The sequence below is a fragment of the Athene noctua genome, chromosome 28 (assembly GCF_965140245.1).
Source record: "Athene noctua chromosome 28, bAthNoc1.hap1.1, whole genome shotgun sequence".
Taxonomy (NCBI): Eukaryota; Metazoa; Chordata; class Aves; order Strigiformes; family Strigidae; genus Athene; species Athene noctua.
The window spans coordinates 1,173,623-1,194,149 of record NC_134064.1 but is presented as its reverse complement, the minus strand read 5'-3'; the positions used below and the strand labels follow the sequence as shown (position 1 = coordinate 1,194,149).

Below are 20,527 nucleotides of genomic sequence, written 5' to 3'. Positions count from 1 at the left end.
CTCTGAGCTTCACGAGAAAGTGCCTGGAGCATCTTTATTCACTGTTGCACCCAAGACAGCCCTGAACTCGGTAGGTGTTTCCATTCCTCACACAAAATTGTTTAAAGTTCTGGCTTTCAAAGAACAAATTTGTAAAGGCTGGGATAGGGCATGATTCCTCCTCAACAGCACCCAAGAGGACCAGCCACAATGCTTTAATTAATGGCATCCTGATAGCATGTCACGCGGTTGTGCGAGATCCAGGACTGAGAGGATTACAGTGTCGCCGAAAACGTGCGTGGCCGTCATTTGAAAAGAGGCAAAACGTAGCTTTTTTTAGAAAGGCTGTTCCAAGAAACTGGTTTTCTGTGAGGAACGTCTGGATCACATGCAGCCTCGCTCTCCCCAACACCGGGAGCAGGCTGCAGACAAACAACTTCTTGAATTAGATTTCATGGGAAATTAAAGGCATGAAGAGACCTGTCACAAGAATTAAAGTCTGAACCGGAGCCAGACAGCTTCAAACAGATGTTGGACTTCAGCAGGAGAATATTTCTTTGTTTTACTCGGCATTTTCCCATACAGAAAAGGAACATCTGTTCCGATGCTTTCGCAGTGCTCCTAAACTGAGATAGGCTTGGATTATCCCCTGCTAGAAGAGAAGCAACTGGCCACCAAAGCCCTCTTGGCTTCACTCCTCCTGGAGAAGAGGGCAAGACCAGTTCTGTGTTGCTCTGGTCTCAAATGAACACACAAGTTATCTTAGTTGAACCAGGCTGCTGGTGGAGTCTATATATCCTTCATGCTCGCAGTGACACGGCCAGATGAAAATGTTGCCTTTGGACTGGTTATCGATAGAAAACTGATTCCTTAGGCAGGGTTTTCTTTGTCCTCTGGGAGGTGCTTCAATATGAGGAAAATTCTGGGGTTTCTCTTTATTGCAGAAAAAACCTCTAGTGTGTTTCAGTTCGGGCTGTTGTGGTAAGGAGGTCTAGTAGCCCCTCTCCTCTTTTTTGGACAAGTTTTAGACGACATTTCTCACGAGGCTTAACTTACCCTCAGACCTGGGAGCTGAAATCGAGCCAGGCAGCCCAGGGTGCAGAGGAGAGACAGGCGTGGAGGGCCCGGGGAACTCTCTAGCAGTTACAAGAATTCACTTTTCAAACTTGCAACAAAAACCCAATTTTGCAGCCAAAGATTCCTGATTTTTCCTTTGGCCCTCTGAGACAATGAGGCATCTGCCAGTGCACGCTCCCTGCTCCTGCTTTATAGACGGCTTCCGTTTCATAGGGTGCATCCCAACCACATCCAATGAAGGGGAAAAAAGGTCAGGGAGGGAATGAAATGGTGTCCCGTGGGGAGTCTGCAGCAGGAGGAAGGGATAGCATGGCGTAAAGAGCAGGGGGAGGTGGGACAGCCGGATTCTGCCTCAGCTGAAAGGCATGGAACAGCTGGGACGGGTCGCCGTTGCTCTCCCAGCTGGGGCAGATGTTGCCGTTTGCCTGCGCAGGTCAAGACAGTGCGAACATGCGTGGGGCTAAGCCACGGCTGTGCGGAGGAGGGGGGAGCTGGGTCTGTTTGTTGGGGTTTGCTGTTGTCTCCAACAGCGCAGTCCTGTGTAGAAAGTGCTGAGAATCAGTATCATCACTAGTGAGTTTGCAAATGACACCAAGTGAAGTGGGAAAGTTGGTCTGCGTGAGGACAGGGAGGCTCTGCAGAGAGACCTGGATAGATTGGGTCGGTGGCCAACGTTAACGGGATGAGCTTCAACAGGGCCAAGTGCCAGGTCCCGCCCTTGGGCCACAACAACCCCCTGCATGGCCACAGGCTCGGGGAGGAGTGGCTGGAGCTGTCGGGAGAGAAGGGTCTGGGGGTTCTCATTGGCAAGCAGCTGACCAGGAGCCAGCAGTGTGCCCGCGTGGCCGAGAAAGCCAACGGCCTCCTGGCTTGTATCAGCACTAGTGTGACCAGCAGAAGGAGGGAGGTGACAGTCCCCCTGTGCTCTGCACTGGGGAGGCCACACCTGGAGGTTGTGTCCAGGTTTGGGCACCTCAGTACGAGAGAGATCTGGAGGGGCTGGAGCGAGGGCAGAGGAGGGCAGCGAGGCTGGTGAGGGGCTGGAGAATCAATCCTGTGAGGAGGCAGTGAAGGAGCTGGGAGTGTTCAGTGTGAGGAGGAGGAGGCTGAGGGGAGCCCTCATCCCTCTCTGCAGCTCCTGACAGGACATTGCAGAGAGGCTGGGGCTGGGCTCTGCTCCCAGGGGATCAGGGACAGGACAAGAGGGAACGGCTGGAAACTGCCACAGGGGAGGGTCAGGCTGGGCAGGAGGAGAAAATGTTTCCCAGCAAGAGTGGTCAGAGAGTGGAACAGGCTGCCCAGGGAGGGGGGAGTCCCCATCCCTGGGGGGGTTTCAGGGCCGTTGGGATGAGCTGTGGGGGATGTGGTGTAGGGGAGAACTTTGTAGAGTCGGGCTGAGGGTTGGACTCGATGATCCCGAGGGGCTTTTCCAACCTGAATGATTCTGGGATTCTGAGAAGCAGCAGGAGGCACAGCTGGGCAGGAGAGCTGGGTGTGGGTGGGTGATGCTGAACCACAGAATACCAGAATCTTCTTGGTTGGAGAAGACCTTGAAGATCATCCAGTCCAACTATGAACCTGGAATTGGGAATGGGCAGCTGCACCCTTGGGAAATAAAGACATTTGCCATCATTGCAGCCCAGTCCCAGACTGAAACGAAGTTCAAGAAGTGCCTGATGTCTCCTGGCTGGGAATACTCCAAGTGAGCGATTCCTGCAGAGCCACGCTTGGGGTGGCCGGGGGCTGGGCTGCGTCGCAGCAGACAGGCAGCACCAAGAACACCACAGGGAGAGGCGAGGACACGCCTGTGAGTACATGATTAACAGTAAGAAAAGGTTTAAAACCTCGATTAAAAGGTGCCATTTTTGTGACGAGCCCGTCCCTAAACTCTCTGCAGCTATTGTGGGGTTTTTATTGCCAGGAGCTGGCAAACGTCTCGTTAAGAGCTTGTCAAGAGCAAACTTCTGGGAGAGCTTGCTCTGGTGTGCGGGTAGCATCTGGGAGCCAGCTTGGTGCTTTCCCCACTTTTTTTTTGGAAGCGAGGTTACTTCTGTCACCTCCGTCCGCTTGCTTAATTGCAGCCATCTTGATCAAACGGCCCCCAGCCCCCTCTCCCTCCGCAGCTCTGGCTATTCACTAATTGAAATGCCTAATGAGGTCCCAGGGGTCTCCTGCAGAGATGGAGCTAATTAGGGGCTCCGCCACGAACCCTGCGAGCAGCAGCAAATGAAACGAAGGTTTCCTCCAACCTGCTTTTTTGCGAGGGGCTGGGGGGAGGGCACACCAGATGTCCTGTTTCCCTGCTCCGCACTGGGGTGAGGCTGGCGCTCCACGGACTCCAGGCTCCTGCCAAAGCAGCTGGTGCAGAGGCAGTGGCTACACTTAATACATTTTAATTAGCATCATTAAATTCTTCCATTTGCTAATTGTTTCTCCTTTTGATCCTTTATCCTGACCAGATTAGCCCTCAGGGGAAAGGGACGGGATGGGGGATGTAGACACTTCTGACAAGGTGAGGACTTTATTATCTCCAAGCACGAGGTTGCCAGCAGGCCTTGGGACACCACACTAAAACGCCCTGGTTGGTGTTAAATTAAAGGCCCGATTTGTGTGTCCAGCCTGTTCTTGGCCATCGTGGCTATTCTCAGAAAGAGTCATCCCCAAAACATGACAACCCGCAAGGATTTATGAGAAAAGCCAGAACCAGTCTAGAAAACCAACCAAAACCTCGCTTAAGTTTGAATGTAAAGGAGTTTTTTTTCAGGCGATAAAGGACCAGCAGCTGCCATCACGCTGGGAAGCAGCTGGGTGGGACCAAAAGAGAATTTCCTCCTTCTGCTTTGCAGCAGAGATAATAATCCTCAATCCTCGTCCTTTTCCTCCTACCAGTCTACATCCACATAATCGTACTGGAGCCAGAAGCAACTTCCTTGTTTCCATGTTTGATGGCAGCTTCCCGTTCCTCGGGCTGCACCGAGAGCCTGCGGCCTCGCAGAGGTTAGGTAAGGTCGCTGGTCCTGTTTATCACATTTTAGCCAAGAAAACTGTTGAAGGAAAACGAGCCTGGTGTGAGCCACCAGGCGCTGAGCTGATGTCAGCCTCGTACTTGGTATTTTGGGCAGAATTCTGTTCCCAGATGCATTGTTGTAAATCCAGAGGAACTTGGCCTCCGTTCAGTTACTCTTGACTTCCAGGGGTGTGAGTGAAAGCTGAACTGGCTGGGCATGAGAAATAGCCTCGCTTGTCTGTTTTAAATCTCAGCAAAAGCATTAGGCCAACTGTTCTTCTGTCTCCTTAGAAAGGCAGGCATGGGCAGAACCGAGCTGCTAGGATTATTGGAATGTATTGAATTGAATAGAGGATTGGAAAAAAAAAAAAAAAAAGAAGAAAAATCAACCACATAATCCATCACGCTCTGAGCCAAGTCAGGATTAGTTCCCAAAGTATTATCGCTGTGCAGGACTTATTTGGTTTGCATATTGAATGATGTTGTGATATTTTTCTGTGTTTTAGCATCAAACAGGCTGACGGGAGCAGCTAACGAGTTCGTGATGTTACTGCGATTCCTTCTGGAGCCACGTGAGGCTTCGCTGCTTGTCCTTCAGCACTCAGCACTGCAGGGTGCCATGCTATGGATGAGACAGCGCTGGTGATACCAAGCAATAGTGGGATGCATGCATGGTCTGGAGTGGTTGAGCACCAAGGAAGTTAATCCTGGGTGGAGATGAAGGGAAATCCATTGATCTAAAAGTAAAGAAATGAGATGACAGGGAGGACAGATTGGGATTGTTACCCATAAGCCAATTTACAGAGACTTGATGGCATAATTCATGTGTCTGAAAAACTGATATCAAAAGTCTAGCTGGTTTGGGAAGAACAGGCGGGGAAAAAGCAGACAAAACTTTTTAAAGAACTATGTACCCGCATGTTGTCCCTAAACAGAGGGAGGCAGACCTGTGCAAGGTCACCGGGCAGCAGTAATGAACACAAGGAAGACACAGGAAGGACACCTGGAGCTCTTTGTTTTACCAGGATCCCCCCAAAGCCACAGCTCAGTAGACATGTGCTGGAAAAGGAATACAGCAGGAGGCAAAGCCTCTGAGAAAGCCTAGGACAGCAGGTGGGGACAACTTCTGTACACAGCAGATGACAGCCACAGCTCAAGGACAGCTGGTGCCACGGCCACCTTGTCTCACTGTGATAGGGTTGCAGTTCATGGACCTGAGGACATCAAACCCACCTGTGGAGCTCAGCTATGGGCTCCAGACCCCCATAGCTGCCCAGACCATGTTAGGATGAGAGGCAAATGTGAGGATCTTTCTACATTTTGATTTTATCTTCATCAAATACAGGGCGGTTTATATTACAGGCAGCAGAGCAGAAGGTTGGAGATGGGTAGGACTATAAGTAAGATATGATGAATTCTTTATGTTTGTTCTGCTTACCAAACTGGAGGATTGTTCCCACTTTTGGGCAGTATCCTTTAAGGTATGGAGCGCCTGGAGAAAGTCCAGAAGAGAGCAAGAACACAACCTACAGGAAAGGATGGACATTCAGTCTGGAGAAGGGAGACATAACAGCCTTCAATACAGTATCACAGAATCCCAGAATCATTCAGGTTGGAAAAGCCCCTCGGGATCACCGAGTCCAACCCTCAGCCCGACTCTACAAAGTTCTCCCCTACCCCACATCCCCCACAGCCCATCCCAACGGCCCTGAAACCCCCCCAGGGATGGGGACTCCCCCCTCCCTGGGCAGCCTGTTCCACTCTCTGACCACTCTTGCTGGGAAACATTTTCTCCTCCTGCCCAGCCTGACCCTCCCCTGTGGCAGTTTCCAGCCGTTCCCTCTTGTCCTGTCCCTGATCCCCTGGGAGCAGAGCCCAGCCCCAGCCTCTCTGCAATGTCCTCTCAGGAGCTGCAGAGAGGGATGAGGGCTCCCCTCAGCCTCCTCCTCCTCACACTGAACACTCCCAGCTCCTTCCCTGCCTCCTCACAGGATTGATTCTCCAGCCCCTCACCAGCCTCGCTGCCCTCCTCTGCCCTCGCTCCAGCCCCTCCAGATCTCTCTCGTACTGAGGTGCCCAAACCTGGACACAACCTCCAGGTGTGGCCTCCCCAGTGCAGAGCACAGGGGGACTGTCACCTCCCTCCTTCTGCTGGTCACACTAGTGCTGATACAAGCCAGGAGCCGTTGGGTTTTTACAGAGGAAAGGAGAAGAATACTCCTCGATGCCCACGCAGAGACAAAAGCTGATTTCCTGCTGCTGGTGGGAAGAGCTGTAATCGCACAGGACACATCTAGCCTGGCCAGAACGAAAAATAAAAGGTTATCAGAGCTGTTGGCCTGGCCATGCACTCCCAGTGTGCCCGCTGTCCTCAGGAGCCCTTTCAGGAAGCAGTCCTGAGCCAACGGGAGGGGAATTAGCCCGCACTGGTTGGCAGTTGCCCCCCCGCAGGCCGAGGCAGCCCCAGGGTCAGGGCAGCACCCGACACCCCCACTGGGGGGGGAAGGCTCCGACCACAGAGCACGGCCCAGTGACCCCATTTTGGGCTGCTGCTCACAAAGTGCCAGCACTGGTTTCTCAAGGCCTGGAAACAGAGCCAAAAATGGCAGGTTTTACCTCAATCCGCTGCTTTTACCCCAAAGAGGGAGAGGTTTCCCTCAGGCCCTTGATTTGCATAAGCCCCTCCCAGTCCCGCTGAGCCACTCTTGGCCTCACACTGTCTCCACAAGCCCCGCCCCGATCCCCACAGGCCCCGCCTCTACACCCCTAACCCCGCCCCCCGCCCGACAAGCCCCGCTTCCGAGTCTTGCCAAGCCCCGCCCCGGCTCGCTCCAAGACTGGCCCTGAGCCCTCAGTTCCGCCCCCTTTCGCCTTAAACCCCTCCCCACCCGCACAAAGCCCCGCCCCAAGGCCCTAAGCCCCGCCCCCCGCGCGGCCGTTCTCGCTCCCGCCCGCCGCCTCCCGTCTCTCGCGAGATCTGATCCCGGAAGTAGCCCCGGCTTGCGGAAGCGGAAGCGGGCGCGCCGGCGGGTGGCGGTGAGGCCGTGGCTCCGGGGCAGCCATGCGGCTGCGGCTGCTCCTGCTGCTCTTAGCGCTCTGCGCCGCCGCCCGACTCGAGGGTGAGAGGCCGGAGGAGGGCGGCCGGGGGTGCCCGGGGCGAGGGGGGGACCTGGGGCCAGGGGGCTGGGCGGAGCCGGCGGGGAGGGCCGCGGCTGGTGGGCCCGGGGGTGGACTCGCTGAAGGGGAGCGGGTGGGTTTTGGCGCTCGGCAGCGCCCGGGATGAGGAGCAGCGAAGGCAGAGCAGCGCTTGCCCTGGGGTCGGGATGGGTCTGACACGGGCGCTTGGTTTGCGGGGGCTCTTCTGCCGCTGGGCACTTTCTGCGTGTGGTGGGACTCCCGCGGCGGGGCTAGGGGTGTCTCCTTCGCGGACACCCTGCCGCCGGGCTTGTCACCCCTTTGGTTCCCCCCTCCTGTCGGGGGAAACTCCTTCCAGAGAGCGAGCTTCCGCTTTTGGCGGCGGTGGGACTGCGTGGGCCGGGGAGCTGGCTTAGACAGCCAGGTCTGCTGCTCACGCCGACTGCAGGGGTGGGCGGTGACTGTGACCTCCGTGTTTGCTGACAGTTGCTGACTCGAAGACAGACTCCAGCCAGCCTTCAGCAGGTGGTGTAGGATCCACACAGCAAGGAGCAGGTAACGGCCCAGAACCCCAGGGGACTGAGCACCAGGATGAATCCGAAGAGAATAAAAAACAGCGCTCTGGATCGAGTACACCCAGTGAGGAAAACACCCAGTTGAACACGAGTGATGGAGCGACAACAGATAAAAAACAGAACGCAGGTGTGTCTGGCCAGGGTAGCACAGAGCAGCAGACTGGTGGGCAGGGCAGCAATGGGCAGAGTGGTGGTGGCCAAAGCGCTGGTCAGGGTGACGAAGACAGCACCAACAAATCAGGCAGCGGCACCAGTAGCCAGGCCAACAACCAGAACAGCAGCCCCAGTAACCAGGGCACCGACGACAAAAAGGAGGAAAACAAGGACAGCAACCAAGGTGGCAATGACGGGAGCCAGGATCAGAAACAGGATGACAACACCCAGAAACAGGATAACAACCAGGACAGCAGCAACAGCCAAAATGGCAACAACCAGGGCCAGGGTAATAGCAACAGTGAGGCTAACGGTGGAGGCAGCAGCAACCAGAATGGGGACAGTGGCAGCAATGCCCAGAGCAACAACAACCCGGGCAACAATGCCCAGAGCAACAGCGGTACTGGTGGTGGCAACAACAACCCAGGCAGCAATGCCCAGAGCAACAACGGTGCTGGTGATGGCAACAACAACCCGGGCAACAATGCCCAGAGCAACAGCGGTGCTGGTGATGGCAACAACAACCCGGGCAGCAATGCCCAGAGCAACAGCGGTACTAGTGGCAGCAACAATAACCCAAGCACCAATGGAGACAATGGCAACAATGTGGACAACGGTGGCAACAATGCCCAGAGCAACAGTGGTGCTGGTGATGGCAGCAACAACCAGGGCAACAATGGAGGCAGCAGCAACACCGAGAACCAGGGCAACAACCAGGACAGCAACACCAAGAACCAGGGCAACAACCAGGACAGCAACACCAAGAACCAGGGCAACAACCAGGACAGCAACACCAAGAACCAGGGCAACAACCAGGACAGCAACACTGAGAAGCAGAGCAACAACCAGGGCAGCGACAGTGATAACCAGGCCAAGAACCAGGGTAGTCACACCTCTTCTGCTACAGAGGGTAACAACTTTCCAGACACTGAAGAAAGCCCCGGAGAGGAAGAGGATGGGGCTGGAGCTGGCAACGATGCCTCCTCCTCTAATAAGGCAAAAGAGAAGAGCGTTCCTTCTTCCCCCAGGGACCAGTCAGAGAGCAGCCACTTCTTCGCCTACCTGGTGACCACGGCCATTATCGTTGCTGCCTTATATGTGGCGTATCACAACAAACGCAAGGTGAGTGGTTGTGATCCTACCCCCAGGCTCTCCAGTTCTCCCCTGGGGTTTAGGAACTGCCTTTCCTCTTGCTGGTCACTGCTGCAGTCTGAGACCTGCTCAGTTGAAAACCTTTCTCCTCAGCCTGACTTTTGTTTCTCACCAATACGTCCTGCTCACTGCACGATGTGGGTTTGGTTAGTGTTAATCTGGGCCTTGGTCCCAACAGCTTTGGGAGGAGCAGAGAGGTTTTTGTAACAAGGAAAGGGGAGGAAATCAGCTCTGGTGTTTATTTGCAGCTGAGAGAGGTGAGAAGAAAAAGATCTGTGAAGTTACCCTGTGTTTTCTCGCTGACAATGAGTTTTCTATAGCAGACTGATGAAGATTTGTCCTTAAATAGTCTTGCACAGGGGGATGCAGCTCAAATGACATAACTGTCTTTTGCTGGGATTTTTTTCGTCTTATAAAGCTATTTTTGAGGTAGGAGAAAGAGAACAAAGTCTTAACTGTTTTCTGCATGTTAGGCAAACCTCACTATCACCTGCTTTCAGTCTTAGCTAGGTTTATATATTGTATTTATTTGTTTTGAGTGCTTTTTCAAATTAAATATGTTCACTAGAAGAAGGTAAGTGAAGCTGCTCTTTGGCCCATTAGAACATGCTTGTGTTTAAAGTCAGAAAAAGCTTATATGGTCACTACTGTCCCACTCACGTTGTCCCCACTTCTCTCTCCAAAGATCATTGCTTTTGCTCTGGAAGGGAAAAGATCAAAAAGCGGTCGACGGCCCAAATCTGGCGATTATCAGAGGCTGGATCAAAAGGTAAGGTCTACCCAATGCGATGCTGCCTCACCCCAGGAGCTGGGCTGGCTGCGAGAGGGCTGTGGTGCCTGGTTTGTGTTGTGATATATTGGCCTTTCACATCAGAAATGGTCACAAAGCCCCTACCTGGTTGGTGTTGAAGCAGATTTTTTAGAAAAACTCCATTTGTGGTTTAGAAACAGGGTTTTGCCAGAAAATGGAAGCAGTGATGTTGAGAAATAATGGCAGAGCTAACGCAGGGCAGAATTTGGTGAGTCTTGAGCTCAGGTGTGCTTAAGAATAAATTGCTTTTTTAAAGAAGTTTTTAGCGGGAGAAGGGTGGAATTTGGCCTTTCTTCTTCCCTTTGAGACTTTTTTCACCTTCTGTCCTTGAAGTCAGATGTGTCTGTAGTTATTTTCTGCGATGGGAAGATGAGGAGACAAGGGAAGAAAATTTTTTTAAAGTCTGAACCTTAGTCTCTCAGAAGGCTGTCAGCATTTGGGGGACCAACAATGGCCGTTTTCAAACACCGTTAGGGATTTTGGATATAAAACTCGGGGCAGTGTTACCCGGCTTGTTTTCAGCTCGCAGAGGTGCAGTGTGCTGTTGGGAGTGGAAGCTCCACTCTCTCCCTCCCCAAATTGCAGCCATGCCTGGCTGGGGAAACCATCCGAGTGCCACGGAGACAATTTGCCTGCTTGAGCTTCCCTATTTAGTCTCACCAATATTTCAAGAATTTGTTTCCCTTGCCAGGAATTCCCCAACTTGTCCCTGAGGCACCGTAAAGCAGCCAGGCGGTTAGAAAGAGCTTGTTTTTTATTTGAAAGCTCATCAGAGACACTCGGTCCCCTCAAACTGTGATGTTTTGTCAGAGTAGAAAAGCAATGCTGAGCTTTCAAATTGTTTAAACCTTTCTTTTTGCCTTTCCAGATCTAGATTCTTCCTCGGATATTCAGTGGAATAATGACGGCCAGCAATGAAAATGCAGGAACACTGGGACACCCACTGACTCCCCTGCTGTAGCGCTCTGAGTTGTAGCTGTGCTGCTCTGTTCAGATTTCAGACAACAGGAAGAAGGGGAAATGCTTTTACATTTGCACCTGCACTTGGTAATGTTAAACCTCTCACTTCCTCAAAATGCATTTCTCCTTTCCCAGCTGTCTGAAGATGAACTTGTTTTCCGCTTGGGCATCTGGCTTCTGGCCTGTGACCCAGGAAAAGCCAGTGCCCAGCACTTGACAGAACTTTTGTGTCCAAATGAAATGGAATCTGCCATCTACTGTACTGACGTCTCCTCTTGGGGGGAAAAAAAAAATCTGCCTGCGAAGTGAGCCATCTGACTCTTCCCCTTCCAGAGTCATAGAGCTGCCTTTGTAACCAGCACAGTCTTTGCTTGAGACACAGACATTCTCCTCTTCTGTCCATTGTATTTGGATGCTAAAGTTCCGAGCATGACTGATTGCACTAGTTTGGAAATGATCTGCCAAGGACTTGGTTTTGATTGGATTCTTTCTGTGACGGAGACAATGTCAGAGTTGATCCTCTAGATTCTCTCTTTCATGTGCCTCTTTGGAAATGCTGGAGCAGTCTTTGGCCCTTGGGTTGTAGCTTAAACTTCCTCACCTGCATCTTGTGCTCCACACGGGTCTTTTTCCCTCACAATCCCCAGAGTTCAGATGTTTGCACTAAAGGTGACAGTTGTGATTTGATGCTGTGAAGGAGGGCGGGTTAGGCTTAGACAGCTTTGTGCCAAATTGCCATGGTGTAGTTGTAGCAGACTTTGCCTTGGAAGATTGCTTTCCTCCCCCATATGAAACGTAGTTATGTTTAAGATGTATGGGAATCCTGAATCGTTTGGGATGAATGAACCTTGTAGTTCTTCAACCCTCTTCCTCAGAAATGCGGTATTGAGGCCCAGGAGCCTCTGTCAGTTGTGGATGAGCAGCTGAGCTCTCGGCGTCGGCTCTTGCGGGAGAAGTGCCGCTGTCTTGCCCGCTCCAGCAGCGAGGGGGCTGCTCCCGGGGGCTGCTTGTCCCGAGTCACCCAAGCAACACCTGCCCAGTGCTTCTGACACCAGGAAAGCATGGTAGCCTGCAGTGCAGGCAGTCTTTTCTGCCTGAGTCACCACGGGGTGTCTTCTGCCTCCTGAGCGGGTGAGTGGCGTGCGAAAGGGCTCACGGCATCGCTGGCACGACCCCTGCCCGCTCCTCCGCGGCTCTGCCAGCCCCGGCTTGAAGGAGTGTGTGTGGTTGTATGTAACACGGAACTGGCTGCTTGTTGCTGAGCTGGTCACTTGGGTATTACTGTAGAGCACTTAAAGCAGGGCCTGGGAGGTACTGGTTATATTTAAGGCTGCAAAACATGTTGATTCACAAGTTACAGCTGCGAGGTGGTTTTTATTTTTATAGTTCTACTCCAAAGATGTTTGTTTGAGATGGGATGTTTCTGAAGAAGGCATGAAGTGCCTGCCTGGCTTCTGCTTTTGGGTTTTTTGTTTTTTGTTTCCAATATGGGCAGAAAAAATTGGTATGAAGCATGTAGAGCTCTTCACACGGGTACCCATCTCTGCCTGGAGCTCGTGTGCATCACCCTCCCCATGCACTTGCTGACAGACTGCCGGGGGAGGATCCTGGTGGGGTTAACTTCCCTTCAGCTGGCTGTGAAGGGACTCGTGGGATGAGGCCAACCTTTTCTGTCCTTCCCGAGGTTGTGAACAATTGGTAATCTGCCCTGTGGTTGCTAAAGATAGTCCCGTTTGACAAGGGCAAAGACCTTTCCTTGTCTGGACATGAAAGCTACAGCTGTATATTATTTTTTCCTTAGTGGTTCGTATTCCCCATGTAAGAGGGGAGAAGGGGCTCGACTGTCTCCTAAAAGAAAGATCCTCTCTTTTTTTTTTTCTTCTTTTTGCTGGCTGTTAGCAAGCACAAAGAGCAGGAGAAAGTCCCTCTTGGCTTTAAATAGCTTTCAGGGTTTCTGTAGTAAACTTTTCTGATGCTAAAAGCACTTACAGAAGCTATTTTGGAGGATGGGAGTGTGAGGTGGAGGGAAGAAAAAGGAAAACAAGTCTGGGAACAGAACCCTTGGGGGAAATGTGCCTTTAGAAAAGGGTGGGAACTCCTGCAACAACAGTCCACTGTTTCAGAGATCCCGTAGGATAAGTCTGAGGCTCAGTGTTGTGTGGCTGATTTACAGACAGGATGCGGGGTGGGAGGTGGTGGCTTTTGTCTAATGACAGCGGGGGGGGGGGACGGGGGACACAAACGAACATATTCCAACATATGAAATACCACGTGCTTCTGAGCTGCTCATCCCTGAATTTTTAGAGTGTGTGTGCTGTTTTCCTGCTTTGTCCTGTTTTTTTTAATTGAAAAATAATTTAACAAAAGTTTTTCTCCACTGTCTGCTTGCTTTTCTATTCCACGAGCTTTTTCAAATCCCTTTCAATCCTCTGTTGTTCCAAGTTGCGTTGGAAATCCCACCCCCGTTCCCAGCCGTTAGCTGTTACCCAAAGTGAGCGAGTTCTCTGGAGAGCAGGGCTGTTGTACCTCAGACATCAATTGTCAGGTTAGACCCAGCACGAGCCCGTTAGGTTAAAGAGGACGTACCTCATGTCTTGGTAGAGCTGTTGGTTTGACGTTTTCCCCGGCGTGGCTCTGGCAAAAGAGAAACACTCAGTGCCTGGGAAGTGCAGGGTTTGCCTTGCTCACGCCAGGCTAAATCGGGGGGACTCCCCCCTAAATCTCCTCCCTAGCAATTCACGAGGGCAGCGTGTTTCTGGCAACGGTCGCTGTAATTGTCCGAGCTGTGTGAAACCTCCGGGAGTGACTCCTGGTTTATTGACTTTTATGGTATTTAAATTTATGCAATGTGTTTCAGATGGGCCAAGGTGCACGTAACCTTTTCCCTTTGGACACAACTTGTGTGTCGAATGGATGGTATCTGTTGGTACATAGGTTTTTTTGCCAAATGTTACTACTTTGAGGCCAGCTGCCTTGCCGGTTTGAATCAGCAAATGGTTTGTTTTCTGCTGCATTGAAATGCAACTTGCTTTGAAGGATCAGAATTTTTATATTTCTTTGTACTTTTTTTTTTGTGTGGTGAAGTCAATAAATGGATTTAAAAAAAGAAAAAAGCATTGAGTTATCACCTCTTTTTTCATTCTTTGTGTGATCTCCTTTGAAACCTGGTAACAACAGTGCAGGTTAGTTCCTCTTTGTGGAAAAAAAAAAAAAAACAAACAAAAAAAACCCACCAAAAAACCCAAAACCAAAAAACAAAACCAAAAACAAAAGCAACAGCTCTTTGAGCTGAGTGATTTGTGTTCAAAGCTTTGTGTGCTTGATTTGCACATGCCGGCTTGGCCCTCGTGACCAACTAACCCTGTTCCGGAAGGAACCCAGACAGGTTTCAGCCAAGAGCGGATTTGAAAAATTTCCAGTCTGCTTCACGATCCTCTTGACCGGCTTGGTCCCTCGTACACGTGGTGCTGAGCGGGGTTATTGCCGGCCTGACCTTAAAATAAGAGTTTAAACTGCTTGAAACAGAGCTGAGTCGGGGATCTGTCCTGTTGTATTTCTTCTTTCACCCACAGGGAGGCTCTGAAGAGAATGCAGCTCAGATCCCAGCACAGTCCGTCTCCTCTACTGGGGGAGACTGGAAAAGCAGGAGCCCAGTGGTGCTACTTCTGTTCCCCCAGGGTGAGAGCTCGGGATGCTGCTGCCCCACCAGCCCTGGAAAGGGGAAGAGGAGGTGCCATCATCAAGAGCAGATGATGAGGGCGCTTTTAGGTAGTGTTTACTCCTGCTTCCTGCAGTAAATAAAGAAACTTTCTCCTTTCCCCCAGTTTTTCCCTAAAAGGAGAAAATCCACTCTCCTCCAGCTTGGCTGGACACCAACTGCCTGGCAGTGAGCACAGAGGATGGGCTAGGAAAAAGGGAGGGCTGCTTGTTTTCCTGTTGACAGCATTGCTGAAAGCTTGGGGGAGAAAAAAAATAGTGGAAATGGGGGATTAAAATGAAAATTCTCCATTCATCTGCACATGGGGTTGTCGAGGGAGTGCTCATCCAAGTCGTCTTACGAGGAGATCAAAGTGCCGCTCTGCTGTGTGTCCCCAGAGAAACAGGAATTACTGACTTGTGCTCCAAGAGCTCTCTGAACCACTTGCCTGCTTCCACCCTGATTGGAAGAGGTCTCAAAACTATTTTATTCCTACAGGTAGAGTGAATGTAGTGGGGAAAGGAACAACCCTGCAGGTCCCTGAAGGGAGAGAGGCAGCAGCATGAGTGTCCCATCACACATGCCAGGACGTGCAGGGGAGGGCAGCGAGGCTGGTGAGGGGCTGGAGAATCAATCCTGTGAGGAGGCAGGGAAGGAGCTGGGAGTGTTCAGTGTGAGGAGGAGGAGGCTGAGGGGAGCCCTCATCCCTCTCTGCAGCTCCTGACGGGACATTGCAGAGAGGCTGGGGCTGAGCTCTGCTCCCAGGGGATCAGGGACAGGACAAGAGGGAACGGCTGGAAACTGCCACAGGGGAGGGTCAGGCTGGGCAGGAGGAGAAAATGTTTCCCAGCAAGAGTGGTCCGAGAGTGGAACAGGCTGCCCAGGGAGGGGGGAGTCCCCATCCCTGGGGGGGTTTCAGGGCCGTTGGGATGAGCTGTGGGGGATGTGGGGTAGGGGAGAACTTTGTAGAGTCGGGCTGAGGGTTGGACTCGGTGATCCCGAGGGGCTTTTCCAACCTGAATGATATTGTGTGATTCATTCTCTGATGTGAGTGCTGAGCATGGGTTGTGTTGGGGTGGCTGCCCTGCATGCCTACCCATGCCTTAAAGTCCAGGAGTGGAAAAAATGCCAAATGAAACCAAAATTATCTGCTAGCTGGGTTGGGCTCTGCTTATCAAGCTGAATTGCTTGGGGCTAGGCTGAGAAATACCAATAGGGCCAGAGTTTATCCAAGAGGCCCTTAGGGTGGAGGCGGTGCAGGTTTAATGCATGAGCTTAATGTGTGAGCACAGGGTGAAACTCAGCACGTTTTGGTGGAGGTTTTTGCTCCTTCAGCCCCTCCCTCCTCCTGTGGCTGCCTGAGGGCCGATCCCTTGTCTCACCAGGGATGTCCCTGCATGCAGCACAGGAGCCCTTCAGGCTTTTTTATTTTGTGGTTATTGGTACCAAAGAGACAATGGGAGGAGAGAACTTTGAGCAAATACATCAGATCCTCAAGGTGTCCCAGCCCATCCATCCCTTCCACTTGCATCCCAGCTGGAGCTTTTCCCCTTTCCCCTTGCTCATGTAAGAAGGAAGCTCACAAAGACCCAGTTACCAGCCGTGAACTCTGAGAGTTGTCTTGAGCAAATGCTCCCAGATCCACTCCATGACCTCTACGCCAGGTCCCAAGTTAACCCACCATCCTGCTAATCACCCTATTTTTTAATTTTTTTTGGTTTTTCAGCTTTGAATTCTTGTACAGCCTCATGAACAAACAGCTTGAGCATGAGGTGATGTTTACAGTGGTATTTTCATTATGGGTAGGGCACCAGCCAAGTCAACACACCACCTTTCTCTCTGTAAAACAAAAGTCTGTGGCCTGCGAGGGTTTGTTTAAATTAAAAAAAACAACAACCCACAGGTGAGGTTGCATTTGCAAGGTTGGGGCTCTTTTGTCCATGCAGGTGAGGGAGAGAAGCAGGTTTACGTCCCCCTCCGGAGCTGCGGGCAGCCATGGCTTGGGGGTGCTGCTGTGGGGTGTTTAGGTGTTACTGCACCATCGTGTGCTTAAATCAGATGTTCCTGCTCTGCAGATCTGCCCCAGCTGCACTTGGCTTGTGTCTCCCCAGTAGCTCCAGCACATCTCAGCTTGAGCTGGTGACCTTTCCAGAGGGGTTTTCTGTTTGTTTTCTTGTAACTTGTCTTTTTTTTTCCACGTATAGCAGGGAACTTCTCACAACCAAGATGATGCTCTTCACTCCTTGGGCTTTTCTGGAGAACCAGCAGCTCTCAAACACTGTCTGCTTCCTCCACGATGGGTGCTGAGAAGGGGAAGACCTCCTGCACCAGGTTGGTGACAAAGCAGGGCATCTCCTTGCATCCCTCGTAGGCACCCCTGGCCTGGCAGTGAAAGGCCACCTCCCAGTTAATGCGGGTCATGAGGCGGTTGAGGGCCAGGTGACGTTCCTCACCCTCCAGGACCTTGAGCAGGGCCTGGAGGAACATGGATCCGGAGATGTTGAGGAAGGCCACGTAGCCTGCAGAGCATAGAGAAGACTGATGTTGGCTGTGCCATGGCCTTGTGATGGCAATATCTCTAAAACAAAATGGTTTTAGCCGGAGTCAGTGTGTCAGGGTATCTCCCTTACCTGGACTGCAGGCAAACATCACAACAGTTTGAGGAGGGATGGAGAGGTAGCCTGGCTCGTAGTCTGGCTCGGGCTCCCCGCTGTCACACTCCACAACTACCCCCTGGTCGAATTCTTGCCCCCGGCAAGCCTGCAGGCAAAACAGCTGTTTGTGACTTCTCCCCGGCTCTGCTCTCTCTCCCTTTTCCCTGTCTCCAGGGCAAGCCTTCTGAGGTCTTTGGGTGCTCCCTGTGGACCTGTAGCCCCATCCAGGCCAAGCCTACAACCTCTCCCGTGATGCAGAGCCCCTCCCACTGCCCGTTCCCCAAGTTCTACAACCCCAAATCATTCCTCCCCATCACCATCCCCATCTCGTCATTGACCATCCTCATCCCTTCTCATCCACTGCAGCTCAGCTTTGCCAAGTCTCTCGTGATGAGCCTAAAAATGGGGCTCCCTCCTCTTCCCTATGCATTTCTCGCAAGGCTGATTCTCCTTCTCTTTGCATTTACCCCTCCCCTCCATGCTAAAGGTGGTGCTGCATGTGTGAACCCAGAAATACACCTGGAAATGCAAGAGTCCACTAGGAAAGTGGTGGCAGAGAATCTCCTCAGAGCACAGCCCGTGGCCAGCCCAGTTTGTGCACGGTCCTTTATTACAGAATCCCAGAATCATCAGGGTTGGAAAAGCCCTTGCAGCTCCTCCAGCCCATGACCCTCCCCCTGACGTTCCCAACCTCCCCCAGATCCCTCAGCGCTGGCTCAGCCCGACTCTTCAACCCCTCCAGGGATCCCGGGGACTCCCCCCTGCCCTGGGCAGCCCATTCCAACGCCCAACAGCCCCTTCTGCACAGAAATCCTTCCTCAGAGCCAGCCTGACCCTGCCCTGGGCAGCTTGAGGCCATTCCCTCGGGGCCTGGCGCTGGGGCCTTGGCTCCAGAGACTCATCCCCCCTCTCTGCCCCCTCCTGGCAGGGAGTTGCAGAGGGCCAGGAGGTCTCCCCTCAGCCTCCTCTTCTCCAGACTGAACCCCCCCAGTTCCCCCAGCCGCTCCCCAGCAGACCTGTGCTCCAGACCCTGCCCCAGCTCCGTTGCCCTTCTCTGGCCACGCTCGAGTCATTCAATGGCCTTTTTGGGGTGAGGGGCCCAGAACTGAACCCACTCAGCGAGGAGCGGCCTCCCCAGTGCCAAGTCCTACGTAATGGTCTGGTCTCGCAGGGACAGCATACTGGGCTGGTGTTGGGAAGGTGCTGGAGAGGGACTAGTGGCGCTGAGGCTGCTCTGAGGACGTGTTTCACCCCTACCTGGAGTTGCCTCTGCTGGGACATGTTGGTTGGGACCAGACCAAACACCAGTGGCACCCTCTCCCCGTGTTAGGGGAAAGGGGAGTTTACCCCAAACACCAGTGGTTAAATCCTCGCTCGGACACGGCCCATGGAGATGCCTGCAAACAGGCTGTGACCCCCCAGGCACTGAACAGCCCCGGGAGGTGGGCAGAGGCTGCAGGGAGCTGGGAGCCGTGGCAGTGCCTAGGGGAAGCAGCCCCACTCTTCCCGTCAGGGCTCTGGGCACCCTCAGCCCTGCGGTGCTCGTCTACGAGGACATTTTTCATCAGCACAAGCACAAGCTTTGCTCGCTGATGTTTGTGCTCAGGCCAGACTTTGTTGGCTTATCTGGGGGACGTCCCTGGCTGTCACCACTCCCTGAACAGCGGCCACGCCTTTTGCTGGAAGCAAACAAATGCCGCGAGTGATTTATACTTGCTTTCAGGTGAAAACGTTTGCATAATGTTTGCAGAGCTCACTCTATCTGCTGGTCTCCGTCCAGTTTCTGGATTATTTGTTTGTTCAGTGATCTAATCCCTGTCAGATCAGCGTTAAAGCGGACTTCCAGGGCTCCTTTCCTGCAAGGGCACGTTCATGCTTCCCCCCGCTTCACTGCTTGGGAACCAGCTGTGGGCTTTATTTTTTTTCCTTACTGCCTCACCAGTTCACAGCTAGGCTCCTGACCCTGCCCCAGGAGTTTACTGTGCCCAAATGTCGTGGTGATGGGATTTGATGGCAGCTTTTACTGGTTCATCTGTATCCTGGAGGTGTCTGGGAGGACTATTTGATCCCAGCAGTGTCACCTATGATGGCAAACAATTTGGTTTCCGCCCAGGTAGTCCAGAGGGTGCAAACCACCAGGAGAAACACTCCTGTCTGAAGACACCGGGGAAAGACCAAGGCTGCTTCCCAAAGAAGGGACATGGGTGATGAGAGGCTGGGACAGGAGTGTGTGCAGTGAGCAAGGAGGCTTTTAAATCAGTGAAAGCATGAAAAAAGAGGGATGGAGGGTGGTGGTGGGAAGCTGGGGAGTGAAAAAGGGACCAAGCTCTCATATGGATGTACCATTATCCACAGTTAAAACAGGTTTATACAGGCAGTGTCCTTAAGACTCATGCTTGTGCTGATTCTAATTCTAATGGTCTAATTCTGCACAAACTTAGCAAAAGGGATCAAATTATCATCCAGCAGCTGTGTTACCTGGATAAAGAAGATTTTGGGTATTTTGGTGAGCACCAGGCACTTCTCTGAGGATAAAATCTGGAAAATCCGGGTCAGCTTCACCGGCTCCGCGTCACAACCAAATATGACTCCCTCCTCTCCATGGCTGGAGATGATGCTCACAAAGTACTGCCCCTGCTCGCAGCAGCACTCTGCAATGACACGGCCAAACCGACGCCTTCGAGCATCGGCTCGGGGCGTAACGGAGGGTACTTGGACCAAGGGGTGGGAAATGGGAGACAGCTGGGCTTGGGGGAAAATGAGGAGAGGGCTTAGGGGCTGGCAGGGGGATGCATACCTTGCTGGTAAAGATCTTCTATCTCCTTGGCTGTCTTGTTATGCATCAGCTTCACCTTGTAGTTGAGCCGTGAGAGTATCCTGGACAGCTTCTCTGCTTCTCTCTTGGCTCCTTTCCGGGTCCCAAACACCACGTCGCCATCACTGCTGCAGAAACTGGTATTGACGATGACAAGAGCCCGGCTTTGCCTTGGCTGGGACATGCTGGGCTGCCCCCTCACATGAGTAGGTGGTCTCCGAACCCCCACCGTGCTGTTGGGGAGCTCAGGTTTGTCTCGCGGGGAGCCCCACGTGCTCCTTCAGGAGGTCCAGGAGAGTGTTTCCTGCTCTGCTGGCTGACTTGGCAGTGGCGTGGCTGATTTTCAAGAGCAAGGCAGGAGCAGTGCCCTGTCACCTGCCAAGGGAGCGAGGTGACATCTGGGCATGAGTCATGGGTGTAGGAGAGGGCCATGGCTTGCCCCTGGGTTCAAGGAGCATCACTGGCTGCTCAAGGGCTGGGCTGGCACCTTACAGCCCAGAGCTTAAGGAGCA

At 52.6% G+C, this 20,527-nt stretch overlaps 2 protein-coding genes across 2 annotated transcripts; one reads left to right on the top strand and one right to left on the bottom strand.

The window, feature by feature from the left end:
* The first annotated feature begins 7,064 nt into the window (after nt 1-7,064).
* TGOLN2 (trans-golgi network protein 2) lies at nt 7,065-13,962 on the top strand. The gene is made up of 4 exons (XM_074928570.1): nt 7,065-7,182; nt 7,685-9,048; nt 9,764-9,847; nt 10,758-13,962. Exons 1-4 carry the CDS (start codon nt 7,125-7,127, stop codon nt 10,761-10,763), a joined length of 1,512 nt encoding a protein of 503 aa, XP_074784671.1. The 5' UTR covers nt 7,065-7,124; the 3' UTR covers nt 10,764-13,962.
* Nucleotides 13,963-16,817: 2,855 nt separating this feature from the next.
* On the bottom strand, nt 16,818-20,227 carry LOC141971178 (caspase-7-like). Its single transcript, XM_074928342.1, has 4 exons — nt 19,998-20,227; nt 19,679-19,851; nt 17,177-17,306; nt 16,818-17,065 (listed from the first exon to the last, which is right to left on the bottom strand). The coding sequence occupies exons 1-4, from the start codon at nt 20,197-20,199 to the stop codon at nt 16,818-16,820; spliced, it is 753 nt and encodes a 250-aa protein (XP_074784443.1). The 5' UTR covers nt 20,200-20,227.
* Nucleotides 20,228-20,527: the final 300 nt, after the last annotated feature.